Below are 21,893 nucleotides of genomic sequence, written 5' to 3' on the forward strand. Positions count from 1 at the left end.
ATCTTTATTTGAAAAAAAAGAAGCTTTATTGCGGCCACTAATCATTTAGATTAGTAAGACAAATCTTTTAAAAAATGTAGTCTAATACAAAACTAATTATAGAAAAGATACATAAAGGACATATGAAATCAGTTCTGGGTCTTTCAGTTAGCCTACAGGTGAGTGTTAAATCAAATGGGGCCCTGAATATATTTCAAACCTGGTTTAACCTAGGCAATGAGCCATGTGTTTAACAACCCCAGGGAGGGCCAAGTCATTGAAACTCTTCAGGTTAAAGATAAGAGCTTTGTCCCTTAGAGTGAGTTGCAGCAACCGCTCCCTGTCAATATCTGATCCCACTGTGATAGCAACACCCACTGCGTTGGCCCTTCTCATGGCTCCAATACCCTCAGCAAAGTTCTTGTCTGAGGTCACTCCGTCTGTAATGAACACAAAGGCGAGCTCTGCATCCGGACGTACCCCTCTGAACCGACCTCCAGGGTTACTGACGAGGTTCTCAGTTGCGTAGAGAATAGCGCTGCCCAGAGTGGAGGATGAGTCGCGGTAGACTGCATTAGAGACCAGGGAGCTAATCTTTCTGTGGTTATTGGAGAAGTCCAGAAGAACCTCTGGGTCCTGCTCCCCTCCAAACTGCAGGACGGCGAAGCGAGCTCCTGAAGAGACCTCCTTGGAGAGAGGGATGGATTGGGAGAGTCTCTCGATGAAGCGCAGGATGCTGATGAAGTTTCTGCCCCCTGTTCTCTCAGAACCGTCAATGAAGAAGAGGATGTCTGCGGGGCGCTGGATCAGTGGAGCTAAACTCAAATCTTTTACAATAATAGAAAGTCAATGTTATACAGACTGTTGATTCATAAACTCTAATAATAATAACTCAAACTCTAATACATCTGTAGTTGTCTGTAATTTACATATGCAGAATATATTGGAAATACATTAATAGTTCATTTCCAAATGAACAAATATTCAAGGCCAGGGAGTTTCATTAGTGCAATATAAAATAACACCAAAAGAATAAGCCCCATTTATTAGATGTAAAAACATAAATAAAAAAGAAGTTGTCTTTTCACCTGAGGCACACTTCAGGTCTGGACAGATCATCTCTGGTTCTAGAGAAGAAGAGAAGTGAATGTAGTTCATTAGTCAGGGCGGGGCATTTTCACAAAATAAAAATCATTGAACTGTTGATAAAATGTAGTGTGCATCCCAATGGCACCCTATTCCCTATATAGAGCTTTGGACAAATGTAATGCACTATATAGGGAATAGGGTGTCATTTGGGATGCAGCCATAGACTTGCCTGGGCAGAGGATTTGTTCTATTTCCTCTAAGAATTCCTCAGCAGTAAGTTCAGCGTAGACACTCAGGGTCTTCACCCGGTCGCCCATATTACAGGCAATCCTCTCCATGTTCTGCCTCTCTGCCCCAGAGTCAAACATATCACCGATGGCGATGGCATACACGTCCACCCCGTTACACAGGGCTCCAAGATTATCCAGGTCTTTAGGATCGTAGCGACCGTCTGTGATAACTATGGCCACCACCTTGGTCCTCCCCCTGCGACCTGGTACTATCAGATGGTCGTATGTGTACTTCAGGGCAGAGGGAGTCCAGGTGCCTCCAGCGATCCACTCCATGGCTTTGACCTTTGTGTTGAAGGAGGTCGCAGAGGTGATGCCCCTATCGTCCATCCTGATGGCCTGAACCGCCCCTTGGTGACTGTACTGAACCACACCCAGACGAAACCCTTTTTGGGGGGTTAGCAGTAGTTCAGGGAATAAAATTGATTATATGTTTAAAAAAGATATAATTTTAAATCCTGTTCCTAGAAATCTTGGTGATCTATTCAAACAGTGGCTGTAGTAATAATACGGTATGATGAAGTTTACCTGAGACGTCAGAGATGTTTCTGGCCATCTTCCCAAGCCTGTTTGCTACACTGATGACAAAGTGTTTAGCCAGGCTGAAGTTGGTTTTTCCAATACTTTCAGAACTGTCAATCACAAACACCAGGTCCAGGGGAGGGCAAACCTTTTCACAATCTGCACAGAGAGACAGTTAACAATAAGACTTGGGCATTTTTTTTTATTATTACAGGAAAATTGGTTGTCATTATAACTGGAAATAAACCATTACCACAGCAGCCGCATGTTTCTCTGACAAATCCCATGATTTCACACTCCTGAAAGTTGAGAATATTCATCAGCATTCTCTCAGAGAGACAGGGATATGAAAGATATCTGTCAATCAGGATGAACAAATAAAGTCTGTTACTTACTGATAGACCAGAGGCCCCACGAGTACCAGGTACTCCCTAGACACCATCAATAGAAACATTTGATGACCAATGACAGACTCTTAGTGGATGAAATTAATCACAAATGAGAACTAAATGCACCTTTGTATGTGTACATAGGAATAAGACTCACCGGTGATCCAGGTGACCCTCTCACTCCTCTGTCCCCAGGAACACCCTCTTGCCCTGGCTCCCCCTGTAAAGCAATACACCCATTTTTTTTATAGAAATACATAAATCCATTTAAATAAACGAGTGCATTTATTAATATAATATAATATCTCTGTTTATGATATACTGCACGTACTGCCAGTCCTTTTGTTCCTGTAGTTCCCTGGGCTCCTTTCTCTCCATTATAACCTCTGGTGCCCTGCGAAAAATATAGACATGATAGTGAATAGAGGGGTTGAACAATTTCAGATTTTAAATATGGACGGCTAAGAACAGGTACATATGATTACCTGCAGTCCAGGTAAACCAGGGTCTCCTCTCCCTCCCTAAGAGATGATAAGGTTGAGTTAGCATGTTTGTCATGGCACTAATTAAAACAGGATTACCAATCCAATTCAATTGCCAAAAGACATTGAAATTGTCTTTTTGTTATTTAGTCAGGTGCAGTTCAAACCTGTTTCCCTCTGGGACCTGGGTAGTTGTATCCATCACTTCCTCTATCTCCCTACCAATTAAAAAAAGACAAACAGCATTTTTAGCACTGATTAGCTCTCATTTCCCAGAACTTTATTTTGCATCAGCTACCGTTCTTGTGAAGGTGTACTACAAAAACACTGTAAGACCACTTTCTCATTCTAAGAAAAGAACGTGACCAAGGGAATGTCAACAAAGAATCATTTCCCCTCGTAGTAAATGTTTAGGGGGGCCCTACTCAGTACTCTGTACAGTTTCCAACATAACCTCAACGGAAATACCTTCCCTTGTCAGATTCAGGTATGTGTTATTATGCATAGGCCTGTTGCAACGTGTCCAGTGACATTTTGACTGCATATGAATAAAACATTGAAATAACTCAGCAATTTTTTTTGACTTTTCCAAAATAAATATGTTGTTAGAATTTAGATATCAAAAATTTGTGCTATAAGCAGTTTTATAAACTGGGTGAATCGAGCCATGAATGCTGATTGGCTGACAGCCGTGGTATATCAGACCGTATACCACGGGTATGACAAAACATGTATTTTTACTGCTCTAATTACGTTGGTAACCAGTTTCTAATAGCAATAAGGCACCTCGGGGGTTTGTGGTATATGGCCAATATACCTCTGCGTTGCGTCGTGCCTAAGAACAGCACTTAGGAGTGGTACATAAGCCATATACCACACCCCCTCGTGCCTTATTAACAACACAGTGTGGTCAAAGACTTAGTAACTTTGTTGTAGTCACTAACTTATCGGCAGACTCAATAGCCTTGGTTTCTCAAATGACTGCCTCGCCTGGTTCACCAACTACTTCTCACATAGAGTTCAGTGTGTCAAAGGGCCTGTTGTCCGGACCTCTGGCAGTTTCTATGGGGTTCAATTCTCGGGCCGACTCTTTTCTCTGTATATATCAATGATGTCACTCTTGCTGCTGGTGAGTCTCTGATCCACCTCTACGCAGACAACACCATTCTGTATACCTATCTGGCCCTTCTTTGGACACTGCGTTAACAAACCTCCAAACGACCTTCAATGCCATACAACACTCCTTCCGTGGCCTCCAACTGCTTTTAAATACAAGTAAAACTAAATGCATGCTCTTGAACCAATTGCTGCCCGTACCCGCCCACCCGAATAGCATCACTACTCTGGATGGATCTGACTTAGAATATGTGGACAACTAAATACCTAGGTGTCTGGTTAGACTGTAAACTCTCCTTCCAGACTCACATTAAGCATCTCCAATCCAAAATGAAATCTAGAATCGGCTTCCTATTTCGCAAAAAAGCATCCTTCACTCATGCTGCCGGACATACCCTCGTAAAACTTGTAACTGACAATTAACCTGAAAGTCTATGTCGTTGTTTTTTTTTTGAATTGCTTACGTGTTCGCTATGCGGGGAAATGATAAGACAAGCAGAACTACGTGGCTAAGAACTGTTATAACGGGGATTATTATCGCAGGCAATCCCGCGCTGTGTTAGCTAAATGTTCATGTCTTCGGGTGTAGTTCGTAAAGGTTGAAGTGTGTATGTTAGGATGGTAACGTTATAATAATTAAGGATGAAACGTGAATTCATGCCAGGAATAATAAATGTGAAGTTTTTGATTTCCTCCCTTCTGTAATAAGCAGCCTATGAGTGTAACGGTCGTCTTTCGGTGAGAGAGTGGACCAAGGCGCAGCGGGTGATGAATACATAATGATTTATTTGACAAGATGAACACTGACACGAAATACACTTGATAATTTACAAAATAACAAACAAACGACGTAGACCGACCTGAACATGAGAACTACATATAACGAAGAACGCACGAACAGGAACAGACTACATACACGAACGAAAACGAAACAGTCCCGTGTGGTGCGACATACACAGACACAGGAACAATCACCCACAAACAAACAGTGAGAACAGCCTACCTTAATATGGTTCTCAATCAGAGGAAACGTCAAACACCTGCCTCTAATTGAGAACCATATCAGGCAACACATTTAACCCAACATAGAAACACAAAACATAGAATGCCCACCCCAACTCACGCCCTGACCAACTAAACACATACAAAAACAAGGAAAACAGGTCAGGAACGTGACAATGAGGCATTTTTCCTTTATTCATGTGTTTAATCTGATACTGTTATCTCCGGCTAAACTGTTTTATTAATGTTAGCACTTCAAAGTTATATCAAGCTAATAAGGAGGAGTGTGCTTAACTGTATTTTAATTTACTTTATAGTTCTCATGGAAGGTGATAATTCTGACTAAAACTACAGAATAAAACCGCCAGTTAGAATCAAGGAACAGTTGTGCTCGTGGTTACTGGAAGGAGCTACAAAACTGACTATCCTACCGATCCTTGACTTGGCGATGTCATTTACAAAATAGCCTCCAACACTCTACTCAGCAAATTGGACTTAGTCTATCACAGTGCCATCCGTTTTGTCACCAAAGCCCCATATACTATCCACCACTGCGACCTGTGTGCTCTCGTCAGGTGGCACACGCTACATATTCATCAGTATCTCAACTCCCCCTTCACTCCTGAGGAGGTCCTGGAGGCAATTACCTCCATGCCACCTAACAAGTCCCCAGGCCCAGATGGATTCCCCAGAGAGTTCTACAAAGCTTTTTGGCCCCAGTTTAGCCCTATTTTCATGCCAATGCTGGAGGATTTTTGCAAAAACGGAGTTCTCCCAGACTCAATGCACACAGCTCGCATTACAGTGTTGCTCAAAAAAGACAAGGACCCTCTATCCTGCTCCTCCTTCCGGCCCATAAGCTTGTTGGATTTCGACTACAAAATAATTACCAAATTGCTCGCCAAAAAACTAAACATTCTTCTTCCCAAAATAATAAAAGCGGACCAAACTGGATTTATTAGAGACAGATACTCTTCTGATAACATTCGCTGTCTTTTTGATGTTATAGATCAAGTAAACACACAGAAGACCCCTGTCCTGCTGGCTTCACTGGATGCTGAGAAGGCGTTCGACAGGAGGGAGTGGAGCTGTTCTCAGTCTTAGAAAAGTTTATTATGGGCCCAAACTTTATTAAATGGATTAAGTCCCTATACTCTCATCCAAATGCCATGATGACTACTAACGGTCTGAACTCTGACAGATTCCCTTTGGGACGGGTCACAAGACAAGGGTGCTCACTGTCCCCCCTGCTCTACTTGTTGGGGGTGGAGCCTCTGTCAGAGTTGATAAGGAGCAATCCAAGTATTATGGGTGTTTCTGCAGGAGGCCTGCGGCACAAGATTTCTCTCTACGCGGATGATGTCTTGCTCTACATATCCAACCCTGAGAAATCCCTCCCATTTTAGACACAATTGCTCAGTATGGCAAGTTTTCAGGATATAAGATACATTTGAACAAATCCAATGTTTGCCCTCTCAATCTTACACTCACCAGCTCTATGAAGACACTCTGTCCGTTCCAGTGGAAGACACAGGGGTTTCAATACCTTGGGATCTTCGTAACACCAGATCTGAATTGCCTTTTCAAGAAAAATTATCTTCCACTCCTGGATCGAATCAAGAACGATCTCCAAACCTGGATCTCCCTCCCAATTAGCTTAGTAGGAAGAATTCATGTCATCCGTATGAACGTCCTCCCTAGATTGAACTATTTATTTCAGATGCTCCCATGCTATCTCCCAGTTTCCTTTTTCAAAACAACCAACCAAAGCATCACCAAATTTATATGGGGCAATAAAAAACCTAGGATCAAGTTCTCCACTCTATCGAAACCTGAATCTAAGGGTGGTCTTGCCCTTCCCTCCCTTCAATTGTACTACTGGTCTGCCCAAATCCGCAACATGCTAACATGGATCACAAACAGACAAGACTCAACGTGGATTCAGATAGAAGCCCAATCCTGTGGTTCATTGCCCCTAAGCTCATTTATATTCATTAATAACTTTAGTGAAGTGGGCAACATAGCCAAAACCTTTGTGATTTAGAGCACCCTACTAGCGTGGAGGGACTGTAAGAAATACCTGGGCATTTCCTCCCAAATATGTTCTCACTCGCCTATAGTATGCAACCCAGACTTGCCAAAAGCCCTGAGTGATGCCAACTTTAATCTTTGGCATACTCTAGGAATTCAGGACCTTTTCAGACCTATTTCATCAGAAAACCACTACACTGAAATCCTTTCAAGAGCTCTGTAGTGAATTCAATGTGCCAAGATCCAATTATTATTTATTTTTTTATATCTTCAAATTAGACACGTCATTTCCTCATTTACTTCCAAGAGGAGGTTTAGAGCTCAGTTGAATGAAGTTGAAACCCTTCTCGCTACAGCACAATCCATTAAAGGCAAAATCTCCTATTTCTATAGACTCCTTTCTGAGAAAGGAGGCTCCTCCTTCACTCCTTTGAAAATAATCTGGGAAAAGGACCTTTGTCTGACTATCAGTGATGAGTTATGGGCGGAGGTTTGCGACAGGGTATACTGCTCCTCTACTAATGTAAAAATGAAAGAATCGAATTACACATTTTTGTACAAATCTTATTACACCCCAATGACACTCCATAGAATGAAAACAGACATTTCTCCTAACTGTAAAAGATGTACCTCTGAAAGTGGAACCTATATGCATGTATTTTGGAGTTGTAGAGAGATTGCCAGATTTTGGCAATCTATACATACTGCTGCACAGAAAATACTAGATGTACAGTTTGATATGACCCCCCGGACTTTGTTCTTGATCCTGACAGAGAAAATGTGTTTATGACTATCACATACTTTGCTAAGAAATGTATTCTTCTATTGTGGGCCTCTAAAACCTCTCCTACATTTAAAATGTGGATGGACCAGATTGTTGACCTTCTTCCTCTTGAAAAGCTCACTTATGACCTCCACAAGAGACAGCCCAGGTTTGATAGACTCTGGTCTCCACTACTCAACTATATTTCAAATTGAACAGAGTGAATGGGGTGATTAGGGAGATGAGCAGATACATGTTGTGTAAGGTGCTGTAAAAACAAATTATTTGCTTGTTGTCTCAGCTAAGGCTGGAAATAGGTAATAAGAACCTCGATAGTGCTTCTGCAAGGTTTTTATTTTTATTTTTTATTATTATTATTTTATTTTTTAAGTCTGTCACATCTGTGAACGTGGAATGTGTCTTGTTGGTTGATTGAAAAACAAGAAAACTTTATAAAACTTTAAATTGAAAAAAAAAAATAAAGGTGAAATATATATATATATATATATAATTTAAAAAAAACTTGTTACCTATAACTACAAACAGTTATTTTAGGGGATTTTTCATATTTATTAACTATTTTCTCAACCTCTAATGGAGAATCTACTCTGCGTTAGCTAGCTCGAGCTGGCTAATGTTAGTCACTAACCGTGCAGACTAAGTGTTGGTGAGCTGCAATCTACCAATCACGAGGAGGTGAAATGTAAACAACCAATTAGATTCCACACAGGTGGGGGCCGCATGATCTCAGTGAAGTAGGCTACCACGCTTTTTTCTGAAGCGCCTCTCTCCTTGGCTCTTCTTTGGTAGCTAATTCAGCCGTCAATCGGTAAGTCTCCGCTCTCTGTACTTTATATCTGCTGGATTTTTTGTTTGTTCTGTGGGTTCCTGCCTGTGCTAGACTAGTTGGTGTTGTTGTTTGGTTTATTACTTACCTATGTCGACTGTGCTGGTAACATTAGCAGGCTGGTAGGGCTAATGTTAGCAGGCTAGTTGGCTTGCAACCTTGTAAGCTGATTTGTAACAATAAATTCATAAAGTATTTGCTTGTAAATGGGCAGATAATTTTTTTTTTTTTTGAAACCAGTAGTTTTGAGTGCAAACTATTTGGTTTAATTTGAAGTTATACATTAGAATTTATTTCTGTTGGAGTAACATTATAGGGGTCTGGGTCCTCCATATTACATCACACCCCGTAAAAGCATTTCCCGACATGACTTGGCATTTTACTGAATTCGAATCTGTTTTATGTAATAACTCGGAAAATAGAAAAGAGAGGTGTAACTTTGCATTGGGACTTTTCATGCGTATACTAATGCAAATCTGTCACACCCTGATCTGTTTCACCTGTCTTGTGCTTGTCTCCACCCCCCTCCAGGTGGAGACCCCCCTCATTATCCCCTGTGCATTTATACCTGTGCATTTATACCTGTGCATTTATACCTGTGTTCTCTGTTTGTCTGTTGCCAGTTTGTCTTGTCTCATCAAGCCTACTAGTGTGGTTTACCCATACTCATGTTTCTCTCTAGCCCTTGTTTTTCTGGTATTAACCACCCTGCCTGCCCTGACCCTGAGCCTGCCGTTCTATACCTGTCTGACACTGCCCTGGATTACTGACCTCTGCCTGCCCTGACCCTGAGCCTGCCGTTCTATACCTGTCTGACACTGTCCTGGATTACTGACCTCTGCCTGCCCTGACCCTGAGCCTGCCGTTCTATACCTGTCTGACACTGCCCTGTATTACTGACCTCTGCCTGCCCTGACCCGTCGTCTGCCTGCCGCCTGTTTTGTTAATAAACATATGTTATTCAAACTGTCTGCATCTGAGTCTTATCCTGAGGTCTGATACAAATCCACATGATTCATGTTGTTATGTTTATGTTACCTACCCTTTTAGAGGACATGTCATTTTTTCCCCCCGCAGTGACAAAAAGTGACTTTTTCCAAATACTCCTACAGAGTTACATGCAGGTAAGACGTTCTGATTTATATGTAGTATCAGAAAGAGCAGATTCTAAATAACTCTTCAAAATTTGAGAGATGAGCTCTATTTCCAAAATATCACTTTTACCAAGATGACCTGCTTTTCCTTTGCTCTCCACACATGTGCAGGCAGCAGCAGATCACCTACAGTAACAAACTAATGATAATGCTATTGTGTTTCCTTTATGAAAGGTATTTATTAGACTGTTAGAATGTTGCAGTAAAAACAGAATCCTGCTCATTGGCGTAGTAAGGGGGGAATCGAGGCCCGGCAGTTTAAGTGTGAAAAGCTGAACCCAAATCAACTTACCTTAGCTCCTGCTGCTCCAGTGTTTCCTCGGGGGCCAAAGTCCCCTGCATCCCCCTGAGAGCCCTACGAGGACATGCGGAAAACATGGACACGGATGGTGACAGGGAAGAATATTATTTTCTAATTTCATTACATCACCTGTCATAGATATCACCTGTTTAACCAATGGTATATTTGGTGACGGTGGGTAGTGGAGCACTTCTGCTCTTACCAGGTATTATTATTATTATTCAGGGCAGTATTCACCTGAAGTCCTGCCTCTCCACCCTCACCTGGTAGACCACGGACCCCTGGGAAACCTGGTGCCCCCTGGTAAGAGATGGATATGATAGGGATTAAAAAAGATGATACAGTTCAATGTATTGATTGAAATACAACACCTGCATATTGATTACATTTGATTTATTAAAAGTTGACTCACTGCTGCTCCTTTTTCTCCATTCTCTCCAGGAACTCCTCTCACCCCCTCTGGGCCGAGTTCTCCCTGCAAGATGCAACACAATGAATACAACCAACATGGATTCTCCCTCTGGGCCTCGTTCTCCCTGCAAGATGCAACACAATGAATACAACCAACATGGATTCTCCCTCTGGGCCTAGTTCTCCCTGCAAGATGCAACACAATGAATACAACCAACATGGATTCTCCCTCTGGGCCTAGTTCTCCCTGCAAGATGCAACACAATGAATACAACCAACATGGATTCTCCCTCTGGGCCTAGTTCTCCCTGCAAGATGCAACACAATGAATACAACCAACATGGATTCTCCCTCTGGGCCTAGTTCTCCCTGCAAGATGCAACACAATGAATACAACCAACATGGATTCTCCCTCTGGGCCTCGATCTCTCTGCAAGATGCAACACAATGAATACAACCAACATGGATTCTCCCTCTGGGCCTCGATCTCTCTGCAAGATGCAACACAATGAATACAACCAACATGGATTCTCCCTCTGGGCCTCGATCTCTCTGCAAGATGCAACACAATGAATACAACCAACATGGATTCTCCCTCTGGGCCTCGATCTCTCTGCAAGATGCAACACAATGAATACAACCAACATGGATTCTCCCTCTGGGCCTCGATCTCTCTGCAAGATGCAACACAATGAATACAACCAACATGGATTCTCCCTCTGGGCCTCGATCTCTCTGCAAGATGCAACACAATGAATACAACCAACATGGATTCTCCCTCTGGGCCTAGTTCTCTCTGCAAGATGCAACACAATGAATACAACCAACATGGATTCTCCCTCTGGGCCTCGATCTCTCTGCAAGATGCAACACAATGAATACAACCAACATGGATTCTCCCTCTGGGCCTCGATCTCTCTGCAAGATGCAACACAATGAATACAACCAACATGGATTCTCCCTCTGGGCCTCGTTCTCCCTGCAAGATGCAACACAATGAATACAACCAACATGGATTCTCCCTCTGGGCCTCGTTCTCCCTGCAAGATGCAACACAATGAATACAACCAACATGGATTCTCCCTCTGGGCCTCGATCTCTCTGCAAGATGCAACACAATGAATACAACCAACATGGATTCTCCCTCTGGGCCTCGATCTCTCTGCAAGATGCAACACAATGAATACAACCAACATGGATTCTCCCTCTGGGCCTCGATCTCTCTGCAAGATGCAACACAATGAATACAACCAACATGGATTCTCCCTCTGGGCCTAGTTCTCCCTGCAAGATGCAACACAATGAATACAACCAACATGGATTCTCCCTCTGGGCCTAGTTCTCCCTGCAAGATGCAACACAATGAATACAACCAACATGGATTCTCCCTCTGGGCCTCGATCTCTCTGCAAGATGCAACACAATGAATACAACCAACATGGATTCTCCCTCTGGGCCTCGATCTCTCTGCAAGATGCAACACAATGAATACAACCAACATGGATTCTCCCTCTGGGCCTCGATCTCTCTGCAAGATGCAACACAATGAATACAACCAACATGGATTCTCCCTCTGGGCCTCGATCTCTCTGCAAGATGCAACACAATGAATACAACCAACATGGATTCTCCCTCTGGGCCTCGATCTCTCTGCAAGATGCAACACAATGAATACAACCAACATGGATTCTCCTATTGTGATGAGGTAAAAACAGATGAGATGTTTGCTTGTTTGATGTTTTTAGTTTGTTAGTGGAAACCTTATCTCCTCTCTTGCCAGCCTTGCCCCGTCGTCCAGCTCTGCCACTGTCTCCTCTGCTTCCCTGAAAGAGACATGTTCTCATGTTTCACCAGGCCCCCCCAAAACAACGTGTCAATGTAAATGTTGTGAGTCCACTCTTTCTTGTGTGATTGTTGTGCAGCGCACAACGCTGTATGAAGACACTATCACTTGGTCTACAGCTGATGTATTACAGACTTCAATATGAGACTCACAGTGCCGCCAGGACTTCCACCAGGTCCAGCTTTACCCTAACGAACAGAAATATTGTTTAAGCAGATGATTAGGTGGTTTGATTTGGCAGCCTAATACTCCTAGTTAGTCAACAGTAAGTGGTCAATAGTGGTCATCTCTCTGAGCGATACAGTACCTTGTTTCCTGTTTGCCCAGGCAGACTAGGGTTTCCAATATAGCCAACAACACCCTGTAACAGAGTCACACTTAATGTATTATTGTCTAAATAACTACAAGTTGATAGTGTTTCTGATAACGTGTCGTTCAGATGGCGCTCCAGACCTTATCTCCACTGTCTCCACCATCACCCTGTGGTCCAGGCCTGCCACTCTGCCCAGCAACACCCTGAAGACAACACAATACAGGATGTACCACGTGGACAAGACTCATGTTTCAAGAAGCCTATAGAGCCCCAGAGTGGAGGTGGCATAATACCCATAAAACCTAGCGGTCAAACAGGGAAATGGTTCCAATTGTTTTTTCATAATATTAGAAACACTTAAAATAAGAGCTGTGTTTCGTGTAGGCTTACCCTGTCGTGACGTTTTGGTAACCATGTAAATCTCTATCGGACATTCGGCTCTATTTACTCGCAAATTCAAAAATGCTAATTAGCATCAAAGTAGACATCATGCAAGACTACAAATCCCTGCAAGCTCTTGGAAGTCATCTCTAGCTGACACCTTTTAACAGGTATTGTGTAAATGTAAAACTTGCACAAGATAGTCCACATAATTGTACATTTAAAGACATTTTATCAATTTATTTATTACTACATTGTAGCTAAGATTAGATAGTTAATCCAGAGATTCTTACCTTTGCCTCGATTCGGCAGTCTCGTCCAGATCAGCATCATGGCATTTGTGATTCTTTATTATAGCCACATTAGCAGCTGTTAAAAGATTTTATAAAGGTTTAAGATAAATGATTAAATAATTCTACCCGGAAACTTAACCATTAGGGATTAGAGGTTATGTAGCATGGACAAGGAGTAATTAAAAATAATAAACACAGGTCCAGAAGAGAGGAGTGTATGTGTGTGCCGAAAGAAAACAAAAAGGGACGCCTTAACCTATGTTTGAACCGACCCGGCTATAACTCTGTGGAGATAAGACAAGACAGCGTGAGCCCCTCCAGGTTTCCCTTATCTGGGGGGGGACTGGAACTGTCAGCTGGGTAGTGATCAACTGTGGTGAGAATTGTAGAGAAGTAGATAACTCTCCTAATGTTAGTGTGTATGTATGTGCGTATGTTAAGAGAATGTTATAAAAGGAACATCATTGTATATGCACAGGAGCGTTCTCGTAAATACATTTTCTGACTATAGTAGCTGGGCCTCCGTCTGATTCATTTCAACCAGTTTCCTACAAATTCTGGGTTTCAGGCTGAGTAGTTCATTGAATCGGGTTTATGAACATGGAGAACATAATTCTCGTGGCAGCAGCTAATTAGCATTCCATTTGGGGGGGGGGGGGTTAAATACAGGCGAATATATTGATAAAAGTCACCTTGTCTTAGAGAGATTTACACGGTTATCAAAACATCACGCCAGGGTAAGCCTACACGATTCATACAGTTGAAGTCGGAAGTTTACATACACTTAGGTTGGAGTCATTAAAACTCGTTTTTCAACCACTCCACAAATTTCTTGTTAACAAACTATAGTTTTGGCAAGTCGGTTAGGACATCTACTGTGTGCATGACGCAAGTAATTTTTCCAACCATTGTTTAAAGACAGATTATTTCACTTATAATTCACTGTTTCACAATTCCAGTGGGTCAGAAGTTTACATACACTAAATTGACTTTGCCTTTAAACAGTTTGGAAAATTCCAGAAAATTATGTCATGGCTTTAGAAGCTTCTGATAGGCTAATTGACATCATTTGAGACAATTGGAGGTGTACCTGTGGATGTATTTCAGGGTCTACCTTAAAACTCAGTGCCTCTTTGCTTAACATCATGGAAAATGAAAAGAAATCAGCCAAGACCTCAGAAAAAAAATTGTAGACCCCCACAAGTTTGGTTCATTCTTGGGAGCAATTTCCAAATGCCTGAAGGTAAAACGTTCATCTGTACAAACAATAGTACGCAAGTATAAACACCATGGGACCACGCAGCCGTCATACCGCTCAGGAAGGAGACGTGTTCTGTCTCTTAGAGATGAACGTCCTTTGGTGCGAAAAGTGCAAATCAATCCCAGAACAACAGAAAAGGACCCTGTGAAGATGCTGCAGGTAAGAGGTGCAAAAGTATCTATATCCACAGTAAAACGAGTCCTATATCGACGTAACATGAAAGGCCACTCAGCAAAGAAGAAGCCACTGCTTCAAAACTGCCATTAAAAAGCCAGACTAAAGTTTGCAACTGCACATGGGGAAAAATATCCTACTTTTTGGAGAAATGTCCTCTGGTCTGATGAAACAAAAATAGAACTGTTTGGTCATAATGACCATCATTATGTTTGGAGGAAAAAGGGGGAGGCTTGCAAGCCGAAGAACACCATCCCAACCGTGAAGAACGGGGGTGGCAGCATCATGTTGTGGGGGTGCTTTGCTGCAGGAGGGACTGGTGCACTTCACAAAATAGATGGCATCATGAGGGAGGAAAATTATTTGGATATATTGAAGCAACATCTCAAGACATCAGTCAGGAAGTTAAAGCTTCGTCGCAAATGGGTCTTCCAAATGGACAATGACCCAAACCATACTTGTTGTGGTTTGGGTCAAGTTGTGGCAAAATGGTTTAAGGACAACAAAGTCAAGGTATTGGAGTGGCCATCACAAAGCCCTGACCTCAATCCCATAGATCATTTGTGGGCAGAACTGAAAAAGCGTGTGCGAGCAAGGAGGCCTACAAACCTGACTCAGTTACACCAGCTCTGTCAGGAGGAATGGGCCAAAATTCACCCAACTTATTGTGGGAAGATTGTGGAAGGCTACACGAAACGTTTGACCCAAGTTAAACAATTTAAAGGCAATGCTACCAAATACTAATTGAGTGTATGTAAACTTCTAACCCACTGGGAATGTGATGAAAGAAATAAAAGCTGAAATCAATCATTCTCTCTACTATTATTTTGACATTTCACATTCTTCAAATAAAGTGGTGATCCTAACTAACCTAAGACAAGGAAATTGGTATTAGGATTAAAGGTCAGGAATTGTGAAAAACGGAGTTTAAATGTATTTTGCTAAGGTGTATGTAAACGTCCGACTTCAACTGTAGCCCTTATTTTAAGTGTTTCTAAAATACCCTATGGTAAAAATGAATGGTGAATAAACGATTGAAAGCATTTCCCTGTTTGACCGCTAGGTTTTATGGGTATTATGACTCATACTGTCGTACTCTATATGTAACAGGACACTGTACAAAGGTTCTAAATTCAGGAATCAGGTGAAGAATCCACCTACCTTTTCACCTGACTTGCCCGCGTCACCCTTGATACCAAAGTCACCGGCAGGACCGGCTTCTCCCTGTGAGACCGCAAAAGGTGGTGGAGGGGGACATTTATAACCACAGTGCATACAGGCTACGTAGTACGTTACAGTCACACCTACTGTATATTCTGCTCAACGTCGCTGCATTATCTCACCGGCATGCCAGCGTCTCCTTTACATCCAGGTGCCCCAATGGTGCCAGTCTTTCCCTGGAAAACAACCAAGTAGATGACATCACTAACTAGACATGTCTAAATACAGTCTTTTTTTTAATCGATAAGTAAACAAATAAATAAGACATACCTTTTCGCCATCAATGCCGTTATACCCAGGAGATCCACTTTGACCCTGACGAGATCCGATTGAGAAAATTGTTCATTGGTTACATGGTGCACGTCCTAATGAACTGATCCTGACGACTACGCCAAATGTAGCGTGTAGATCATCAATCTAATGAAATCAGAAAATGAACCAATCATGCTTGAGATGAATTAATATCAATGGAAAAGGAGTACCTTTCGACCAGATCCTCCAATATCTCCCTGTGAAACAATGACAACATATGACGTCAAATACAGACAGCAATGCAGTATTATGACAAGCGTGGTAGTATGTACACGAGTAACAAATGGTTATGGAATATGTTACCTTCTCTCCTTTGAGGCCTGGAAGACCCTGTAAATATAAATTAGGTAAATAATGTCAATAATGTGTGACATATTCAGTCAAAGCACCGTGGCACAGACAAATACCACAGTTAGAAATATCACCATTCCTCTTACCTTCTGTCCATGCAAACCTATCGGGCCCTCGATACCAAGGTCACCCTGTAGGGGGGAAAAAGCCAACATAAATGACATGTTAAATCATATTGAGTGTAATTGGCTAGTACGTCCTGTATTGTGTCATCGTGTATTTAATCTAACCGGTGGCCCAGGCTGTCCAGGATCTCCGATTGCACCACCAGTTCCCTTCGCACCCTACAAGACACAAAACAAACATTGGTGTCATGAAGTGTCATAAACCGATACATATTTAGGTTGATAAAAATAAGAGATCGCTTATTTACTTTCATTCCCTTGTATCCTTTCAGCCCGGCAGCTCCTTCTGTTTGGATGCACATAGGAGCTTGGCACTAGAGAGAAATCACAGAAGATATGGTCAGAGGTTTCAATATGGGCCTCCCGAGTGGCGCAGCGATCGAAGGTGCTGCATTGCAGTGCGTTAAGGTGTCACTACAGCCCCGGGTTCGATCCCAGGCTGTGTCGTAGCCAGCCGTGACCAGGGGAACCATTGGCCCAGCGTCGTCCGGGTTAGGGGAGAGTTTGGCCGACCGGGATTTCCTTGTCTCATCGCGCTCTAGCGACTCCTTGTGGCGGGCTGGGCGCCTGCAAGCTGACTTCGGTCGCCAGTTGGACGGTGTTTCCTCCGACACATTGGTGCGGCTGGCTTCCGGGTTAAGCGAGCAGTGTGTCAAGAAGCATTGCGGCTTGGCAGGGTCGTGTTTCAGAGGACGCATGGCTCTCGACCTTTGCCTCTCCCGAGTCCATAGGGGAGTTGCAGCAATGGGTACCAATTGGATATCACAAAAAAATATATATATATGAGGTTTCAAATATTTCAAAGAGGAAAGACAATTCTGTTGTTCATTCTACATCCCTCAGTGCTTCATATGACTCACCTCAAATTCAGCCTCTTTGATCTGGAAAGAGAAAGAAATTACAGCATATTAAACACAAACTAGGATACATAAAACACACAGACACTGTAACACTGACACAAACTAGGATACATAAAACACACAGACACTGTAACACTGACACAACTTGTCATCAACCATGACAGCACAAAAACATCCGTACTCCACTTCACAAATGGAAGCTTCACTATGAACCTACCATGGTGTCAGTTATCCTGTTGACAGCTGCCTGGCGGTTGCTAGCTGGGAATGCCATGTAGTCCTTCCTATACAGCTCCACAGGAGAACTGGCGATCTGCTTGAGCTCACTCTCCATGGTTTCCTCGTTGGTGGCCACTACAAAGATCTTGATGCCTGCTGCCTTGGCAGCCTCGGCGGCCGGTGAGACCCCTCCACAGGGGCTGCCAGTGATGTGGCCGTCAGTCAGGACCACAGCATACTGGAGCCGGGGCTTTCCCCTGGCCGTTAGCCTCACCTGCTCTGTCATGTTCCTCAGGGCACAGTCGATGAAGGTACCCCTACCAATGTACCTGGTGACGAAGAGAATAAATTATTGGCATGCTCAACTCTTATTATGAAAGATTGGTGTGCTCAACTCTTATGAAGTATTGGTATTGGTGTGCTCAACTCAGTATTATCTTATAATACTCCCAAAAGAGAAGAAGACGATTCAGTAAGTAAGTAAGAATGAGGGAGGGACTGACAGTGGCTGACTGGCTGGCTGAGTAATGTACCTGATGGCCTGTGCCCTTCTCAGGAAAACTGCAGCATCAGTGACCACCTGGCTGAAGACTTCCACGCGGTCTGAGAAGTGCAGCCCACCGTAGGCCCACTGGACCCTCTTGGCCCCGAGGGTGGTGGTCTGGAGCCTCTCCACAAACATCTGGAGGAACACCTTGAGCTCCTCCACCAGACTGCCCCAGGGGAACTCCCTCAGAGCAACACTCTCAGAGGTGTCTATGGTGAAGTACACGTTGACGGGGCAGTCGTCCTTTTCGTCTGGGCAGAGAGTGAGAAAAGAATGTGCAGCACCTTGCTTGAAGTAGTTAATGAATATCCACCATTATTCCTCCACAATTACTAATCTACTTGTGTATAATAGACGCAAGTTAACGACATGTATCTACAATATTGCTAAATAGTATATCAATCATATCATAACATTTGATGGCTCTTGTAATTTATATTCACAGCCAATGTCTCTATGCTTCCACCCCGCCATACCATTGATGTTCCTGGGCCTCACTAGCAGGTGGTCGTATTCTGGGTCCTGGGCAGAGACCTGGAGGACCCACAGCAACAGGAAGGCCTTCAGTACTCCTGCCATTATGCCTCTGTGTGTGGAGGTGTACAGGTGTCCGATCTGTATAAGACTGTCTACACAGAAAAGGAAAAGGTTTAGTTTTATAAGCCTAATTAACTACGGTTTGGAAAGTAATAAATGTGGCAGGTAGCCCTCGAGGTTAGAGCGTTGGGCCAGTAACCAAAAGGTTGCTCATTCGAATACAGGAGCTGACAAAGTGAAAAATCTATCTGTGTCCACTGTGTCCTTGAGCAAGGCACTAAACCCTAATATCTCCAGGGGCGCTGTACAATGGTGAACCTAGCTGTGACCCCACTCCTTACAGGTGTCTCAGGGGGAGTTGGGATATGGTGACCCTGGCTGTGACCCCACTCCTTACAGGTGTCTCAGGGGGAGTTGGGATATGGTGACCCTGGCCTTGACCCCACTTCCTACGGGGGTCTCAGGGGGAGTTGGGATATGGTGACCCTGGCCTTGACTCCACTTCCTACGGGTGTCTCAGGGGGAGTTGGGATATGGTGACCCTGGCCTTGACCCCACTTCCTACGGGGGTCTCAAGGGGAGTTGGGATATGGTGACCCTGGCCTTGACCCCACTTCCTACGGGGGTCTCAGGGGGAGTTGGGATATGGTGACCCTGGCCGTGACCCCACTCCCTGCGGGTATCTCAGCGGGAGTTGGGATATGGAACAAACACCTTTCCAGTACACACTGTGTGTAACAGGACAAATATAAACACCCCCAAAATTATTACTGTTCTATATTTTCTGAGGAATATAGCCCGACACTTCTGGTGGTATACGAAGGCAGGTTATTGTTTGAAACTGTATGTTCCATGGTCTTTCAACTGATCCTCTGTTCCGTGCTCTTTCAACTGATCGTCTGTTCCATGGTCTTTCAACTGATCCTCTGTTACATGGTCTTTCAACTGATCCTCTGTTCCGTGCTCTTTCAACTGATCGTCTGTTCCATGGTCTTTCAACTGATCCTCTGTTACATGGTCTTTCAACTGATCGTCTTTTACATGGTCTTTCAACTGATCGTCTGTTACAATGGTCTTTCAACTGATCGTCTGTTACATGGTCTTTCAACTGATCGTCTGTTACCTGGTCTTTCAACTGATCCTCTGTTCCGTGGTCTTTCAACTGATCCTCTGTTCCGTGGTCTTTCAACTGATCCTCTGTTACGTGGTCTTTCAACTGATCCTCTGTTCCATGGTCTTTCAACTGATCCTCTGTTCCGTGGTCTTTCAACTGATCCTCTGTTACGTGGTCTTTCAACTAATCGTCTGTTACAATGGTCTTTCAACTGATCCTCTGTTACATGGTCTTTCAACTGATCGTCTTTTACATGGTCTTTCAACTGATCGTCTGTTACAATGGTCTTTCAACTGATCGTCTGTTACATGGTCTTTCAACTGATCGTCTGTTACCTGGTCTTTCAACTGATCCTCTGTTCCGTGGTCTTTCAACTGATCCTCTGTTCCGTGGTCTTTCAACTGATCCTCTGTTACGTGGTCTTTCAACTGATCCTCTGTTCCATGGTCTTTCAACTGATCCTCTGTTACGTGGTCTTTCAACTGATCCTCTGTTCCGTGGTCTTTCAACTGATCCTCTGTTACGTGGTCTTTCAACTGATCCTCTGTTACGTGGTCTTTCAACTAATCGTCTGTTACAATGGTCTTTCAACTGATCCTCTGTTACATGGTCTTTCAACTGATCGTCTTTTACATGGTCTTTCAACTGATCGTCTGTTACAATGGTCTTTCAACTGATCGTCTGTTACATGGTCTTTCAACTGATCGTCTGTTACCTGGTCTTTCAACTGATCCTCTGTTCCGTGGTCTTTCAACTGATCCTCTGTTCCGTGGTCTTTCAACTGATCCTCTGTTACGTGGTCTTTCAACTGATCCTCTGTTCCATGGTCTTTCAACTGATCCTCTGTTACGTGGTCTTTCAACTGATCCTCTGTTCCGTGGTCTTTCAACTGATCCTCTGTTCCGTGGTCTTTCAACTGATCGTCTGTTACATGGTTTAGCTAATTTGTAAAATAATTACAGGCAAAGGAGAGTAAAGACATTAATTGTGTAAAACATACATATGTTTTGTAAAGGTCTACCCATCCCTCATGCCTGGACGGTTACAGTAAGGGTTTCTGGTTGAACTGATTCCAACAAAGAACAGTGTAATGATGGGCTGACAGCCCTGTACCTAAGACATTCTGTTTCCAGAGTAAAACCTTCCAGGTGAGGGAAACACTGTCTAAAGGTAGCTGATAACAAACCATGCTAGAGGCTATAGGGATCTACTCAGAATGTTAACTCAAAGTATCTTTTAAACCTATTTAATACAACTGCTACTCTCTGGTATACCCTGGTATACACACCCCAATCTATCAAACATTCAGATTATTTGATTCAATGAGTGCGCATAATTGATTGTATTGTAATGAAACAGGCAGGGAAGCAGGTCTCGAACCCTCAACCTTCTAGCACGAAGCCCAGCGCGCCATCGACTGTGCCGCAAAAGCATCGATATCCGCGCCTATAAACCCAGTGTCGTTACAGTATCTTATCCTTGGTTAGCAAACAAAATCCAAACGTGCATTTTGTCCTCATTACTTGACTGAAATAGCATGCTACTTTATATGAAAAAGATTGTTTGATTACTAGACTTTCTACAAAATACCAAGCAAAAGCTACTAACAGTAATCTCTTCCATTCCAAGAACACCAAACATCTTTAAGTATGTTCATCTCAGTTCACCTTAGATGTATAATAACAGTAATCATTAACATTTTAAAAGTAATACAATGAATAATAAAACATAATTTGGTTATTAAATTTTACTGGCCTGCAATGGGAGAGTTAAGTATCTGTTACCACAACAGTCTGATCCTCTGCTCAGTCTCGTACCTGCAGAATCAGTCCCTCGGAGCGAGAAGGAGAAGGTATGTTATCCATGCCTGTTGAGACGTGCCATACATCTAGTGAGGAAAAGACTCCTCCTGTGCATTCAGCCTGACTACTTCCCAAATGGCACCCTATGGTTCCTGGTCAAAAGT

At 43.1% G+C, this 21,893-nt stretch overlaps 1 protein-coding gene across 2 annotated transcripts; it reads right to left on the reverse strand.

Annotated features, from left to right (window-relative positions):
- Window positions 1-14: 14 nt before the first annotated feature.
- LOC139572961 (collagen alpha-2(VI) chain-like) lies at window positions 15-21,830 on the reverse strand. 2 transcript variants are annotated; one of them, XM_071395870.1, is made up of 30 exons: window positions 21,683-21,830; window positions 18,753-18,905; window positions 18,263-18,527; window positions 17,728-18,058; window positions 17,511-17,531; window positions 16,899-16,964; window positions 16,756-16,809; window positions 16,612-16,656; window positions 16,478-16,504; window positions 16,345-16,371; window positions 16,133-16,177; window positions 15,985-16,038; window positions 15,803-15,865; window positions 12,673-12,735; window positions 12,527-12,580; window positions 12,372-12,407; window positions 12,137-12,199; window positions 10,378-10,440; window positions 10,203-10,265; window positions 9,957-10,019; window positions 2,919-2,969; window positions 2,755-2,790; window positions 2,601-2,663; window positions 2,427-2,489; window positions 2,276-2,311; window positions 2,134-2,179; window positions 1,887-2,039; window positions 1,298-1,744; window positions 1,068-1,106; window positions 15-806 (listed from the first exon to the last, which is right to left on the reverse strand). In XM_071395870.1, exons 2-30 carry the CDS (start codon window positions 18,853-18,855, stop codon window positions 205-207), a joined length of 3,042 nt encoding a protein of 1,013 aa, XP_071251971.1. In that variant the 5' UTR covers window positions 18,856-18,905; window positions 21,683-21,830; the 3' UTR covers window positions 15-204. The 2 variants fall into 2 exon arrangements, with proteins under 2 accessions (XP_071251971.1, XP_071251972.1); XM_071395871.1 differs by lacking the exon at window positions 12,137-12,199.
- Between the last annotated feature and the right edge of the window lie 63 nt (window positions 21,831-21,893).

The sequence above is a fragment of the Salvelinus alpinus genome, chromosome 4 (assembly GCF_045679555.1).
Source record: "Salvelinus alpinus chromosome 4, SLU_Salpinus.1, whole genome shotgun sequence".
Lineage (NCBI taxonomy): Eukaryota > Metazoa > Chordata > Actinopteri > Salmoniformes > Salmonidae > Salvelinus > Salvelinus alpinus.